Source organism: Rhinolophus sinicus, linkage group LG07 (genome assembly GCF_036562045.2).
Source record: "Rhinolophus sinicus isolate RSC01 linkage group LG07, ASM3656204v1, whole genome shotgun sequence".
In the NCBI taxonomy this organism is placed as follows: Eukaryota; Metazoa; Chordata; class Mammalia; order Chiroptera; family Rhinolophidae; genus Rhinolophus; species Rhinolophus sinicus.
The window spans coordinates 80,011,824-80,027,312 of NC_133757.1; the positions used below are offsets into that span (position 1 = coordinate 80,011,824).

General features: G+C 50.9%; 1 protein-coding gene across 1 annotated transcript; it reads right to left on the reverse strand.

The window, feature by feature from the left end:
* Positions 1 to 2,307: 2,307 nt before the first annotated feature.
* KLF2 (KLF transcription factor 2) lies at positions 2,308 to 5,002 on the reverse strand. Its single transcript, XM_019737088.2, has 3 exons — positions 4,609 to 5,002; positions 3,530 to 4,355; positions 2,308 to 2,950 (listed from the first exon to the last, which is right to left on the reverse strand). Exons 1-3 carry the CDS (start codon positions 4,681 to 4,683, stop codon positions 2,775 to 2,777), a joined length of 1,077 nt encoding a protein of 358 aa, XP_019592647.2. The 5' UTR covers positions 4,684 to 5,002; the 3' UTR covers positions 2,308 to 2,774.
* Between the last annotated feature and the right edge of the window lie 10,487 nt (positions 5,003 to 15,489).

Here is a 15,489-nt window from a genome sequence, read left to right on the forward strand (position 1 = left end):
GCCATTTGAAATGATAATAAAAACATATCATGGAGGAAGAAAACATGGAAAAATGGTTATAAATTTGCCCGGAAAAAAAATAAAAAAGGATACATTGATAATCATAGCCTTGTGACAACAACCTGTGATTGGAATTGGATTGTAGAATGCAGGGTGATATTTTTTTCTTGTTTGATATTTAATGTTTTCTCAAATGGATACCAGGGCTTCATTCATGGGAACACAAAGTGTCCAGGTTCCGTGTATTCTCACAGGGATCCAAGACTGGGCCCAGCAGTGAGGTTTTATCAATACTTTTCTGTGGGTTGCATTTGACATGGAAATTTGCTTCTTGGGATGGAGCCACCTCCTTGCTCATAAAAGCAAAGAACGATGATGTTAGGAACCAGAGCAGGTTTCTCAACTTCAGCACTGCTGACATTTGGGGCCGGCTCATCCTCTGTGGTGGGGAACCGCCCTGTGCATTCTAGAATTGTTTTTGCAGCATCCTTGGACCCCACCCACTAGATGTCAGCAGCAGCACCCCCCCCCACACACACACACACACAGTTGTGACAACCAAAAATTCCTCCAGATCTGGTCACCCCTGGTTGAAAACCACCCATCCAGAAGATATTAGATGGAAGTCCACACTTGAGTTTCTGAAAGGGGCAGAGAAAATGAAGAGGGCTGTGTCTGCATCAATCAGTGTGAGCAGCCCCTTTGCCTGCCGAGTGTCTCTTGCTGAAACCTACAGCTGTGTTGGAGCATGACACTCTATCAGTTGGAGGCACTCAGGAAACAGAAACTCAACAGCTTCAGTCCCATTATAACTGGCCTCTCATTGGACTCAGAGGCCTGGGGTGGGGGGCACCTGAGAGGAGTTCTCACGTAAGCAGAAAAATGGCTTTCCCCATAAGTTTAAACTCATGGGAAAGACTGGAGACCCTACCAAAAATGAAAATTTATTGTATCTTTCTTTTGCCCCCAGGGCCTCCAAAACCAGCTCTGAGCAAAGAGGGGGCATTTCCACAGGTCCAGGGGCCACTCTTCCCCTCTGGAAACGTTTTGGCAAAAGCTGCAGAGAGGGTACAGGAGGCACTCACATTCTCTCTCTCTCTCTCTCTCTCTCTCTCTCTCTCTCTCTCTCTCTCTCTCTCTCTCTTTCTCTCCCTCCCTCTCCCTCTTACACATACACACACATACTCTGCAACCAGCGGAAGTGGGGCCAAGCTATTTACTCGAGAAGGATGAATCAGATTGTCATCTCCCATTTCTGCTTTTCTGGATTACCAAACGCTCTCAGCTGTTTCCAGGGCTGCCATGGTGGGGTGGGGAGGATGGAGGGAGGGAGGAAATCCCAGCCTCTGTCGCAACGGGCCAGAGAGTTTTAAAATGGGCGCTGCTTATGAGCTATTTTCACTTTCTGGAAAACACTTGTGCAATTGTTGGTGGCCATGGTTACCCACCCAGGGCCCCAAGAAGGGGGAAGATGAGGGGATGGCAAAGCAACCTACTCCCCTGACCGAGACATTTGGGGTAGAAGGCAGGCGTCGCCCTTGCTCATGAGGTGGGTTACTGGAGTGGCCACCTCCATCCACTAAGGCTCTGATGTGACTCCTTCTCACAATGGCACCAACAGGAGGGTGTTCGTGTCCCTCCAATGGAAGCAACAGGTGGCTTGCTGCAGAAATCCCCTAATCACCTCTAGTGGGGTTTGGGGATCCTCAGGAAGCAGCCAGACCAGGCTAGCACCCCACACCACTACTCCATAGCTACCACCTTGGGCCTCAGTTTCCCCACCTGGAAAAGAACACCCACCATGTGTGGCCCTCAATATGGATTTCCTTTTTTTCTAAGAAGATAGGGAACCCATTCCTTTAAAAAAAAAAAAAATCCTGCTTAAAGGCAAGACTAGTCAGAAACTTAACATTTTTGTCTGTCCCCCCTCAAAAAATGCCTGCATACTCCAGAAGTTTGGCTAAAACCTCAGAAGCCTCAGAAGTAGGTAAGGCTTTTTTTAGCCCGGAGGGGCCACGTCAGTGGGACCAGCACTTTCCCCAGCTCTGGGGAAAAGGAGGCAATTTATGGCTCAGGGAACAACCTTAAAATAGCTCTCCCTCAGTCCTAAAACGCAGTGTTTAAATTTATAGAAAAACCCACAGGTTCCTGGCAGCTGGGTGCTGCAGCTGGCAACCTGCATGCTGGCCAGGGCAGGACCCACTTTCACCCTCCCCCACCCCCCACAGGCTGCCCTCCATCAGAGCTGCCTATTTCCCCCACCCTCTCCCAAGTGCCCCTAGCTTCCAAGCAGCCAAAAGAGCGCTGTGATTTTTCAAAAAGATGAGAAAACATTTAATTAAAAAAACCAACGAGTCTTATAAAAATGAACCAGGCAGCCAAAATGCCCATCTGTCTCCTTATTTACATTAATACAATATCTGCCACAGTCACTATGTACAATACTATAAAAAAATTTGCATACATTTCACAAGGCGTCAAGCCTCGATCCTCTAGTGTAGACCCGGTGGAGGGAAGACCACACTTAATTATTGCACCATTTTGAAAACAAAACTCGTCAAGGAGAATTGTGGTCTTCTCCCACTGGACCTTCAGTCTCTGATGGGGACCAGGGCATCATCGTCTTCGTCGTCGGGGGAGCCCCCTCGGTGGCCACGCTGTGCCCGGCCCGGTTCTTTAGACCCAATAAATACCAGTCACAGTTTCGGAGGGGGCCGCGCTGGGCGCGTGGGTCCCGCCACGGCCATGCGCGAGTGGGTGGGGGGTCGTTCAGGCTACATGTGCCGCTTCATGTGCAGCGCCAGGTGGTCAGAGCGCGAGAAGGCACGGTCGCACAGGTGGCACTGGAACGGCCGGTGGCCCGTGTGCTTGCGGTAGTGGCGCGTGAGTTCGTCTGAGCGCGCAAACTTCCAGCCGCAGCCGTCCCAGTTGCAGTGGTAGGGCTTCTCGCCTGCAGAGAGGGGGCGAGAGCGGGCCTCAGTTTTCCTCCCAGGATCTCTGCTGTCCGCCTGTGCGAACACTCACCCCAATAGTGCCTACTCGGGCGTGCGCTTAACCTACCCCTAACCAGCTCCCTGAGGCACTCCCCTCTACGTTTTGAACCTTTAACGGTCCTAGGCAAGTGTCGCCCAATCGTGGACGTCCTTATTCTCGCCCCCAGGGGACCGAAGCGTACAGTGTCCAGTCCCGTGTTTGGAGCCACGCCCCCAAAGGGGTCCTAAACTTGCATACTGTCCCCAACATTCTGAGACAGTCTCAATAAGGTTCCAAAGCGCGCACTCCCTCCCCAGTCTTGAGCCGGGGTCCCAGGAGGGTCCTAAGCGTGCGCCCCGCCCCCTATCCCCAATATTCTGAGACAGTTCCCTTCAGATTCCTAAGAGCTTGTCTTCCCAGGCCACGTCCCTAGGGGAGTCCTAAACACGCGCCCCCTCCCCAGTCTCCTGTATCACGCCTTCTGGGGGGGTTTCTCAGCTCGCCCCTCCTTCTGCGCCCCCCCCGCCCCTCCGCCCCTCCAGCGCTCGCCTCCCACCTGTGTGAGTGCGCAGGTGCGCCTTGAGGTGTGAGCTTTTGGTGTAGGTCTTGCCGCAGCCGGCGTAGCTGCAGGTGTGAGTGGCGGTGCGCTTACGCGGCCAGGAGCGGCGGCCGCGCTTGGGTTTGGCCTCCAGCAGCTCCAGGGGGGACGCGGGCGGCGTGAGGAGGCCTCGGGCGGCGGGCGGCGCCAAACCCAGAGCTGCTGCTGCTGCGGCTGCAGCAGCGTCGTCGAAGAGACCGAAGGCGGCGGGCGCTGGCGGAGCGTAGTGCAGGCCGGGCCCAGGGGCGCTGAAGGTGGGGCCGCTGAAGGGCGGCGGGAAGGGGGTGCGTGGGCCGGACGCGGGCAGGCGAGCGGGGCCGTCGGGGCTGAGCGGCGGCGTGTCGGGCGGCGGCGGGGGGCGGCCCCCGGGTCCTCGCATGCACGCAGCGGCCGGGCCCGGAGCACCCTCACGCTTGAGGCCCCGCGGCCCGCGGGCCAGACCCGGCGCGCAGCCGTAGCCGCAGCCGCCGCCGTCCGCCTCGGGGGGCTCGGCCTTCACCAGGCGACTCGGCGGCGCCAGGAGGAAGCGGCCGTGCAGCGCGGGCCCCGGCGGCACGTCCAGCTCGGGCCGCAGCAGCTCGGACACCAGGCTTCCCCCGGGGGCGCCGTAGGGCGGCGGCGCGCCGGGCTCGGGGTAGTAGAACGCAGGCGGTGGGGGCGGCGGCGGCGGCTCCGGGGCGGACTCAGCGCCGAGGCCGTCCAGCCCCATGGACAGGATGAAGTCCAGTACACTGTTGAGGTCGTCGTCGGTGCCGCCGGCCTCAGGCTCTGCGCGCGGCCAGCGCTGCGGGTGACAGGGCAATGGGGAGCGGGCGTGAGCGCACGGCGGAGCCAGGGGACCGCCTCCAGCCGTCTGCGTTCTACTACTCTGAGCCTGCATCCCCGCCATCTGCGTTCTACTTTGCTGAGCCCGTCGTTCCCGCCTCCTACGTTCTACTACCCTAAACCCACCGATCCCGCCGCCTGCGTTCTACTACCCCGCAGCCCACATTCTGCTACCCTGAGCCGGCCGCCCCCGCAGTCTCTGCCGCCCTCACCTCCTGCAGGCCGCGCTCGCGACACGGGCTGGCGAAAGTGGAGAAGGACGGCAGGATGGGCTCGCTCAGCGCCATAGCCGGGACCGGGGACCGACGCGATTTCGGACACCGGTGAGCGGCTGATGGGGCGCGGCGGGCGGGGACGGCTCTGCGGGCCGCGGCCGGGCCCGCCCAAGCCTTATAGACGCGGCGCGCTCGGGGGCCGGGCCAAGGCGGCGGCAGCGGAAACGCGTCCCGGATGGGGACGAGCTCCGGGCGCAGCCTAAATTTAGCCGCGGTATATAAGCCGGCGGGCGGCGGCGGCCCTGGCCACTGTGGCGGCCAGGGCCCTGCGCCGCTGGCCGGCCCCTCTCGCGCCGCCAGGCCGCGCCCCCAGACCCGGCCCGCCTCCGCGCGTCTCCTTGGCGACGGCATCAACACACGCTCCACAACAGCCGCGGGACACCCAGGGATCCCCGGGGCGCCCCGTGGGCTCCCGCCTGCGCGTAGACGGGGAGGACCTGGAGCGGGGGTGGCATCCGGGACCGGGACTCTGAGCGGAACATGGGCCCCCGCGGCCTCCCGGGATCCCTGGTGGATGGGGCGAATGGGCCCCAACAACTCAGAGGAGTCCCCAGAACCCCTGATGGGTGGCGCGATTGGCCTCGCAACCTCAGTGGGGTTCCCCCGGAACCCTGATGGATGGGGAGATTGGGGTTCCCAGGACTCATGATAGATGGTGAGACTTCACCCCTCATTTTCTGGGGGCCCACCTAGCCTCACCCACTGTTATGCCCATCTCCCTGAGAAAAACTTGCATGGCGACATCAAGAAAAACGTTCAGTCTTTGAGAGGCTGTCCCTCCAGGAAGCCCTTCAGAGCAGGGAAACTGAGGCCCAGGGAGCACTGGGAGAGGCTTGAGGTCTCTTGACCCCAGAACCCACGTTCTAGGCCTGGAGGCCTCTAGGGTGATCTGCAGTCCCATAGCCAGGTGGCATGGGGTGCAGGTAGTCCCTGCCCTGGAATCCTTTCCTGGGGGCCAGAAGGGCTTTGCTACTGACAGCAGCTGGAGTGAAACAGACCAGGACCGCTGCAGGAGGGTGGCCTTGGTACCATACAGGTGCCAAGGAACCCCTTTTGGGTCCACAATCCTGGACCCTCCCAGCTGGAAGGAGCCTGAGGTGCACCACCTCACCGTGATTCATCCAACTGTGCATTCGACAAACACTCGCTGATAAGCCCTATTTGCCAGGCAGTGGGGACCCAGAGGTGCTTCAGTGCCAGGCACTGTTGCTGGAGGGGGCAGGAATCCTCTCTGCAGCTTCCCGGGGCTGCTGGAGGCTTCAAGTTGAGCTCAGATGTGTTCCCTGTGGCTGCCACCGTGATGGGTGAGAGTCAGCCTTGGCCACTGACCCCTCACTGTGTGACCCGGAGCAAGTGACTTTGCCTCTCTGGGCTCGCTTCCTCATCTGTGAAATGCAGGCAATAATAGTACCTTACCAAAGGGATATTGTGAGGGTTACGCATCCTCTCTCTTTTTCTGTGGAAGTGCTGATGACAGCCCATGAGCGGTCTTTAAGTGCTTTTCTCATTGCTGTTCTCTGGGCCTCAGTTTCCCCATATGATAATGAGGGAAAGATTTAGGGAATCAAATCTGATCCCCAAGATGTATGATTCTCGGGCAGTTACAGGCCTCTGTCGTCTCCTGAGCCTCCAACAGCTCCTGCACCTCTCTCCAGCCCATCCCACTCCATTCCCACTCTCTCAGTTTCCCTTCGGGCCCTGAAACTCGCCATGTACTTTCCCTCTCCAGGTCTTTGTACTTGCTGTGCCCTCCACCAAGCATTCCTTCCTCTCGCTTTCCACTTGCTTGGCTCTGGCTCATCTGCCCCCGCCTCCTTAACTAATGAGCTGTCTTTTTTTCTAGAGTGGTGTTAGGTTTACAGAAAAAATTAGTGGATAGTACAGAGAGTGACCACGTGCCCTCCCATCCACATACAGGTTGCCCCATGGGTAACATCTTGCATTATTGTGCATTTGTTACAATTGAAGAGCCTCTATTGATACATTGTTATTAACTAAAGTCCATAGTTTAGGGTTCACTCTTGGTAGTGTACATTCTATGGGTTTTGACAAATGCACAGTGTTTATGTATCTACGGTTACACCATTATACAGAATCATGTCACTGTCCTGAGAGTCACCTGTGCTCCACCTCTCCATCCCTCTCTCCTCCCTAACCCCTGGTTGGGTTCCACAGATTTGTCTTTTCCAGAATGTCGCATAGTTGGACTCATGCAGGATGTAGCATTTTCAGACTGGCTTCTTGCCCTTAGCAATATGCACTTCAGATTTCTCCATGTCTTTTAGTGGCTTGATAGCTCATTTCCTTTTATCGCTGAATAAGATTCTGTGGTGTGGGATGTACCACAGTTTGTCCATTCACCCACTGAAGGACATCTTCGTTGCTTCCAGTTTGGGGCAATATAATTGCTATATTGAATATATATTGAATATGGCTGCTATAAACATTCATGTGCAGGTTTTTGCCTGGACATAAGTTTTCAAATTAATTGGGTAAGTACCTAGATGCAGTTGGCGGATTGTTAAGATAAAACTATGTTTAGGTTTGTAAGAGACCGCCAAACCATCTTCCAAAGGAGCTGTACCATTTGCAGTCCCACCAGCAATGAATAAATGAGAGTTCCTGTTGCTCCACAACCTCGTCAGCATTTGGTGTTGTCAGTTTTTCATATTTTAGCCATTCTAATAGATATGTGGTCGTATGTCATTGCTGTTTTAATTTGAAATCCCCTGATGGCGTCTGATGTAGAGCATCTTTTCATATGCTTATTTGCCATCTGCATATCTTCTTTGGTGAGGTATCTGTTCAGATCTTTGGCTCAGTTTTTAATTGGGTTGTTTGTGTTCTTATTCAGTGTTAAGAGTTTGTTGTATACTTTGGACACCAGTCCTTTATCTAATAGGTGTTTTGTAAAGATATTCACTCTGTGTCTTGTCTTTTCTTTTTTTTTTTTTTTAATTTTTATTGGGGAATACTGGGGAACAGTGTGTTTTTCCAGGACCCATCAGCTCCAAGTCAAGTCATTTTCAATCTAGTTGTGGAGGGCACAGCTCACTGGCCCATGTGGGAATCAAACCAGCGACCTTGGTGTTATGAGCACAGCGCTCTAACCAACTGAGCCAACCGGCTTCCCCTGTGGCTTGTCTTTTGAATCTCATAACAGTGCCTTTTGTAGAGCAGAAGTCTTTCATTTTAATGAAGCCCAGATTATTAATTTTTCCTTTCACAAATTGTGCTTTTGGTCTTATATCTAAAAAGTCATTGCCAAACCCAAGTTAATTTCCACTTTCCCCTATGTTGTTGTCTAGATTTATAGGTTTGCCTTTTACATTTAAGTGAATGCACCATTTTGAGTTAATTTTTTGTTTGTTTGTTTTTGCTTGTGAATACCTGGTGGTTCCAGGACCATTGGTGAAAAGCTGTCCTCAGCTCATCTTCTATGTGTTTCAGCATAAGTGTCCTGAAACACATGCTCCCCCCAGCCCCACCCATACCAGCCCCATTCTTCTTCAAGAAAGAAGAATTCCTTTCTGCCCCCTCTTTTTGTTTGTTTGTTCTACAGCACTTTTCACTATTGGTCATTATTTTTATCTACCCCTTTGCTTGTTTCTGACTCCCCAACAAGTAGCGTGTGAATTGCGGGGAGGGTGGGAGCCAGATCTTAATTGGATCCACTGTGCTCTTCAAGCCAAGCCCAGCACACAGTAGGCACTCAATAAATATTCACCGATGGATGGACAAGCAAACGAGTGGATATATCTCTTACCGCTTCTCAGAGGAACACCTGGGAGTGTCTCTTCGTCGTGCAGGATTGTCCACACTTTCTCCTCCTCAGCCCAGCCTTCTGCAGACTGTTTTTTTCTGTCGCCATGGGCAATAGGTTGAATGTGTCCCCCAGAAGAGACGTCCAAGTACTAACCTCTGGTACTTGTGAATGTGGTCTTATTTGGAAAGAGGGTCTTTGCAGGTGTAATTAAGGGTCTCGAGTGAGATCATTCTGGACTAAGATGGGCCCTAAATCCAATGATAAGAATCTGTATAAGAGAAAGGTCACAGAGACACAAGCACAGAGAAGGCAATCATATGAAGATGGGGGCAGAGATTGGACCAATGGAGTTACAGCCAAGGAACACCAAAGATTGCTTGGAAACACTGGAAGCTGGGAGAGAGGCCTGGAATGGATTCTCCCTCAGAGCCTCATCGGATGGAACCAACCCTGTCAACAATTTGATTTCAGACTTCTGGCCCCCCCGAACAACAAGAGCATGCATTTTTGTTGTTTTAAGCCACCCAGTTTGTGGTGGCCACCCCAGAAAGCTCATACCAGTTGATAAACCAGCTGCTGTCCTACCTGGCCTCCTCTCCAGACAGGGAGGCCCCCAAGGCAGGGACCTCCCCGGATTCATCTCTGTGTTTAGCAGGCCCAGCTGTGGACCCAGTGTTGATACAAACATGATGCGAGGATGCTGGCTATCTACCAGCACCTCTGGCAGCAGTGTGGATACTTCAGAGCGCCTGGTGAATGGAACACACAACACAGAGCCACCAATGAATGGAAAGAGCGTGGACTTTAGTTACATTTTTGCTGTGTGACCTTGGGCATGTCACTTAACCTCTCTGAGTCTCAGTTTCATTGTGAGATATGAGATGCATGGGTAAATGCTCAAGAGTGCTTGCTGCCCAATTAAGGGCATGAGCAAATGAGCCAGATGGGATCCCAAGCAAGGCACCCATGGGAGAAGCTCAGTGCTGGGGGTGCTTAAACATGGGGCCTCTCATGCTGTGGTCCTGTCACCCTGCTATCTAGGCTCTGTCTACGTGTGTGTGTGTGTGTGTGTGTGTGTGTGTGTGTGTGTGTGTGTGTGTGTCCTGGTGACATCTCAGGTGATGATGCTTTTGGAGAAAGAGCTCTAGACTTGAAGTCAGGTTCCCAGCACTGCCTCTTACTAGGTGGGTGACTTACTCTTGTCAAAGCTTCACAGCCTCTGAGCAGCCTGTCCTTTCAGCTGCTAAGGGTGGCGGGGTGGGGATAAGTCACACCTCCAAGGGTTACATGGTCAGTAAGTGAACTGACCATGCTGAAACCCAAGGTGGGTGCTAAGTGTCATGGGTAAGTTCTGAGAGAGTAGGGACCGGCTTCATGTCTGTGCCTTGGTGCCCCCCCTCCCAGTTGGGAACTTTTTGCCCCTTGATGGTGATGCTCTTGTTCTCCTCTCTTCCCCCAGGTTACCCAACAACCTAACATTAATAGTCTAAGCCAAGGAGGCAGATCATTTTCCTCTAACCCATTGATAATGTTTTGAGCCCTGTGCTGGCACCGTCCCTGAGAGCGCATCCAGGCTCAGTGCTCAAAAACAGTACACGATTGACTGGTGATGTCTGTTACAGGCAGAGGCTTGTGTGAATGGTCCTTATGTATTCCCATTTACCATCTCCCGCCAGGCTGTCTTTAAGGGCTCAGGAAACTTGCGAATCAGAAGTTGTCAGTCTGAGCAACAAACATTGATCTCCCTCTCCATGCTCTGCTGGACATGGAGAGGAAGCTGAAAAAGTACGTGACCCATTTCTCCCCACAGTCTCCTTGAACTGAGTCTTGGTCATTTCTAGTTTTCTTCACTTCTTTCCACTTTTCTTCTCGAGTTTAGCCCGCCTCTCCCTTTACCAGCTGTTCCACCCCAAATAGCTATTGTGTACACTTAGCTCAACTTCCGAGAGAAAACACTCAGGAATTCTACAGAAAACACGTCACTTAAAATGCAGCTGAGCTTCCAAGACAAGTTATGAATGCTCTAGAGGAATTACAGTCGCATGACAGCAGCAACTGGACGACGACTCCCAGCTGGGTGGATGGGGTGTTTCTGCTTAAGTTTGCGCAAGTCTTTCACAGCGTCTTGCCAAACTGGGCTCCCCAAGTTGCAAAGATATTTGGCAGCTCGGCATTTCTTGAGGATGACGGATGTGGAGAGGGACGCCCCTGCCAGTGGGCTTCTTACCGAGGTCATCACCTTGCCACTGCCATGCTCAGAGCTGAGGCTCAATGAGAAAGGGCTCTTTCCAGTTTGTCTCACTGTCTCTGGGGCTTTCTTATTGCTTATAAACAATTAAATAGTGGCTGTGCGGGGAAGGTGCAAGGCTTACTTGGTTCGTGACTGCTAGATTCCCATGAGAACTCTTCATCTCCTCACTAGCCAGCCATGACTGCTTTAGTCTAGGTCACACAGAAGACAGGCGAAGGGGAGGGAGTAACAATGATTAAGCACCTGCTGTTTGCCAAGCACTGCATTGAAGAGCTGCCTGTGTTTTCTCATTTCAACCTCATGGCAGGTCAATTCAGCATAGTAAGTGATGGACATAAAAGAGGGGGCTAGGCCAGGATCCCCAGGTGAGATTCTGGCCCTGGCTTTTGCAACCCAGTGACCTTGAATGAATGGCCTCTCCTTTCGGACCTTAGTCCTTCACCCATCAAAGAGGCATGAGAATGCCTGCCTTGTCACATGTTGATTAGATAGGAGACACCACTTATAAAGGACTTTTCCTAGAAGAGGCCCTTCCTTCCTGGTAGCATTTTTTTTTACCTAAACCAAGGGCTGACCCACTCTGGCTTGAAGCTTTAAAAAATGTATCAAAACATCAATAGTATTATTCTTTACATTTCATGTATATTCCAATGTTAATTATATACATGTATATGTGTGTTTATAATTCTTATCGAGGTGAAATTCACATATAAAATTAACCATTTTAAAGTGAAAAATACAGTGGCATTTAGGACATTAACGGTGTTATGCAACCCTCACCTCTATCTAGTTCCAGAACATTTTCATCACCCAAAAGGAGACCCCGTCCCCATTAGCAGTCACTCCCCACCCCCCTCCTCCAGCCCCTTGACAACCATCAATCTGCTTTCTATCTATGGATTTGCCTGTTCTGGACATTTCAGATAAAAGGAATCATACAGTATGTGACCATAGCAGCTTTTGTTTGTCCAATAGCTAAGCAAGATTTTTTACATTTACAAATGGTTGAAAAAAATGGAAAGAAAAGTAGTATTTCGTGATACATAAGCATTCTATAAAAATCAAATTTCAGTGTCCATAAATTTATTGGCACACAGCCATGCCCATTCATAGATGCATCGAAACTATATATATAGAAAGAGACTGTACGTCCTGCAAGCAGAAAATTGTATCTCTGGCCTGAAGATGATTCCACAGGGAAAAGCCAGGACAGCTGCTTTTGTACTCGAGTCTGAGGTGGCCCTCCCAAACCATTGCTACCTCAGTCTGCATTTAATAGACGTTTATGGAATACTTCTTATTGGGCAGGTGCCAGAGAGAGCCTTCAACCGGAATAAGGTGGTCCCTGCCCTCAGGCAGCTCCCAGGTGTTACATCAATAACTTGCCAAGTAAAGATGAGGAGGAATCTGAAGGCATCCTTTAGGTCAGTGGTTTGCACAATCAATATCAGTCATGTCTCAAGCACCTGGATGTAAAGGTACAGTTTCTTAGTGACGACATGCGAATGATTTTTTTGTTACCTGTTGACCATTTTGTTACCTGTTTTATTTTCACTTTCATTTTATTAAAAAAATTTAGTGTTATTTAGATTAAAATTTGTAAACTTTATTTAGATTTATTTTAATCGAACATTTTAATTTTATTTAGATTTAAATTATTGAGATTTATTTTTATTTTATTTAAAAATTTAAATTTTATTTAGATTAAAATTTAGACTTAAAATTTTTTATTTATTTAGATTTATTTTAATTATTTGGCTAGTTGTTTAGATTTAAATTTTTTGTTTTTGTTTATTTTTTATTAAAAAATTTATATTAAACATTTTGTATTTTACTTCTATTTTTGCAGTATCATCTACATATTGTAAAATATACCAAGTGGTGCAACCCTCACACAATCCAGCTTTAGAACTTTCCATCACCCCAAGGAGACCCCCTCCTGCCCTTTGCAGTCCACCCCACTCCCACCCCTAGTCCCAGGCAACTAACTACTAATGTGCTTTTGGAGTCTGTAGATTTGCCCTCTCTGGAAATTTCATATAAATGGCAATAATACAGTAGGGTCCTTTGGCTTCTTTCACTCAGCGTGATTGAGGTTCGGCCATGCTGTTGTGTGTTTCTTCCTTTTCACGGCTGAATAGTATTCCATTGTGTGGCTGAATCATGGTTTGTCTGTCCTTTCACCCGTCTATGGCCGCAGGCTGCCTCTAAGCCTGCAATAAATTCTGTGTTATCCCTGTCCCTTCTTGGAGCCTAGTGACGATCCCATACTCATAGCTTAGAAAAGGGCAGTGATATCCTCCCCCACCTCAAATGCCCTGGCCTCTTTCCCTCTTGTTGGCCTGGGGCTGCAGCACTATTGCCTTGTTTGGGCGGCTGATTGGACCTGTTGGGCTCCCTGACGTGCTTTGCCAGGTGGGGACGTCCTGTCCTCCCAGTCGCCTCTGTGTTCTGTGCTCACGTGCCCGCAGAGCCATGCATCCCACCTGATGGGGGAGGTGGGGAGGCCTGGGGCCGGGGGCTAAGTGATGAGTGTGAGCCCCACATTCTTGGTACTTGGTGGCCCCTCTTTCTGGGAGCCTGGCAAAGCCCCCTGACCAGCCTCTGACTTCAAGGAATGTTTGATCCTGGCTCCTCCAGATAACCAGCCTGCACAGAATCCCTAAGAGCGACGCCTGGTTCCCTGTCGTCAGCCAGAAGAGCTGGCGTTAAATCTGTCTGCTCTGCCCCTTCCACGGTGAACGGCCTCGAGCGCGTGGCTTTAGCCTGCTCACTTGCAGTGCCGTCGTCAGGGTGGGGGATAGTAACAGTGATGTTATTATGTCATCTGTCGGCATCACGTATCATCAGTAATGACGCAACCTCGATGGGCGAGCCTGCGTTCTATGAGGCGTGAATTGCGTAAGCTCCCTGTTTCACGTTATTAAAGTTTACTTGTTAAGTTCTACATCTTTGAGACAGGCAACCGGTGATTTCTGGGTGCCTGGAAGAATTTCTTTGGAGGACAAAGGAGTGTAAATATCTTTCGGGTCCATTTTCTTCACTTTCAATTTTTTTTTTTATTGAGGTGAAATTCACATAACATAAAATTAACCATTTGATAGTGAACAAGTCAGTGACGTGAAGTACATTCACATTGTTGTACAACTATCACCTTTATGCTATAAATATTCCAGAACATTTTCATTTCCCCAAAAGGAAGCCCCGTGCCCATTACCAGTCACTCCCCATTTCCCCTCCCCCAGCCCCTGGCCACCAGTAATCTGCTTTCTGTCTCTGTGGATTTGCCTCTTATGGACATGTCCTGTCAATGGACTCACACATATGGCCTTTTTATGTCTGGCTTCTTTCACTCAGTATAATGTTTTCAAGATTCACCGTGGTGTCATACGCGTCAGCGCTTCGTTCCTTTTCGTGACTGAATAGTATTCCACTGTATAGCCACACCACATTCTGCTTATCCATTCATCACGTGATACACATTTGGGTTGGTCCCACTTTTTGGCTATTATGAGTAATGCTGCTATGAACTTCACGTACAACTTTTGAGTCTGTGTTTTCAATTCTTTGGGATACATATCTAGGAGTGGAATTGCTGGGTCATGTGGTAATTCTATATCTGATTTTTTGGGAAGCCATCTAACCAGATCCATTTTTGAAAGGATCCACTGGGCTGAAATGAGGGCCGGGGTCTTCTAATTATGTTCCCCCCACCCCTAGGGATGTTTCTTTTTCTTCTGACATTTATTTGGAGCCTCTATATGCACAATCTCATTTCCTCCTTCCAGCTCCCACAACAGCTCTCTCCCTCCTGCACACATTCTGTCTCCCCTTGTTCTGAGAACACCAGGCTTCTCCCACCTTCTGCTGGGAGCCAAGCGATAGGCCAGCCAAGGATTGGGGAGACCCCCATCCCCTTGTCCTTGCAACTCAGACAGAATGCATCTCACCTGGATGGCAAAACCTGCCCCCTTTACAGGTGAGGAGACTGAAGCTCAGGGGGGACCTACCCACCCCCTCCCCACCCCCATTCCTGGCTCTTCAGCATCTGTGTAGCTTTGCACATTGACCCTGGGCGAATGGTTGGCATGTGTTCCCTACACGATGAATGCTTTTCTGGTTGAATTTGGGGTAGAAAACAATCTTAAAGAGAGACAGGCTCTGATAGAAAAATATCTGCAGTATAGTGGGGTGCACGGTGTCCCACTGCCCCCCACTCCCCACCACCAAAAGGTATGCCCACATCCTAATCTCTCACATCTGTAAATGTGAAATCCTTGGAAACTGGGTCATTACAGATGTAGTTAAATGAAAGATCTCGAGATAAGATCATCCTGGATTTAGGGCGACCCTAAGTCCAGTGTCAGTTGTCACTAGGAAAGGGAAGGGGAAACAGAAAGGAATGCCGTGTGACAATGGAGGCAGAGACTAGAGTGATGCAACTACAAGCCAGGGAACGCCAAGTGTGGCCGGCAGCCACCAGGAGCAGGGAGAGAGGGCCTGGGATGGATTCTCCCTTAGGACCCCAGAAGTAGCCCAGTCTTGATTTCAGACTTCTGGTCTCTGGGACAGTGAGAGAATAAATTTCTGTTGTGTAAAGCCCCCCAGTTTCTGATCATTTGTTACAGCAGCTCCAGGAAATGTATGCATAGAGTCAGGAGCTGGCTGGAAAGGAGAGCTGGGGGCTCTGCACTCTGGGCCCGCAGCTGGTTGTGGCAGAGAATGCCCTCTGCAGGTTCCCTGAGCCTGGTAGGGAGGAAGGCGCACCCACAACCAGCCAGGGTGGAGTAAGATACATGCC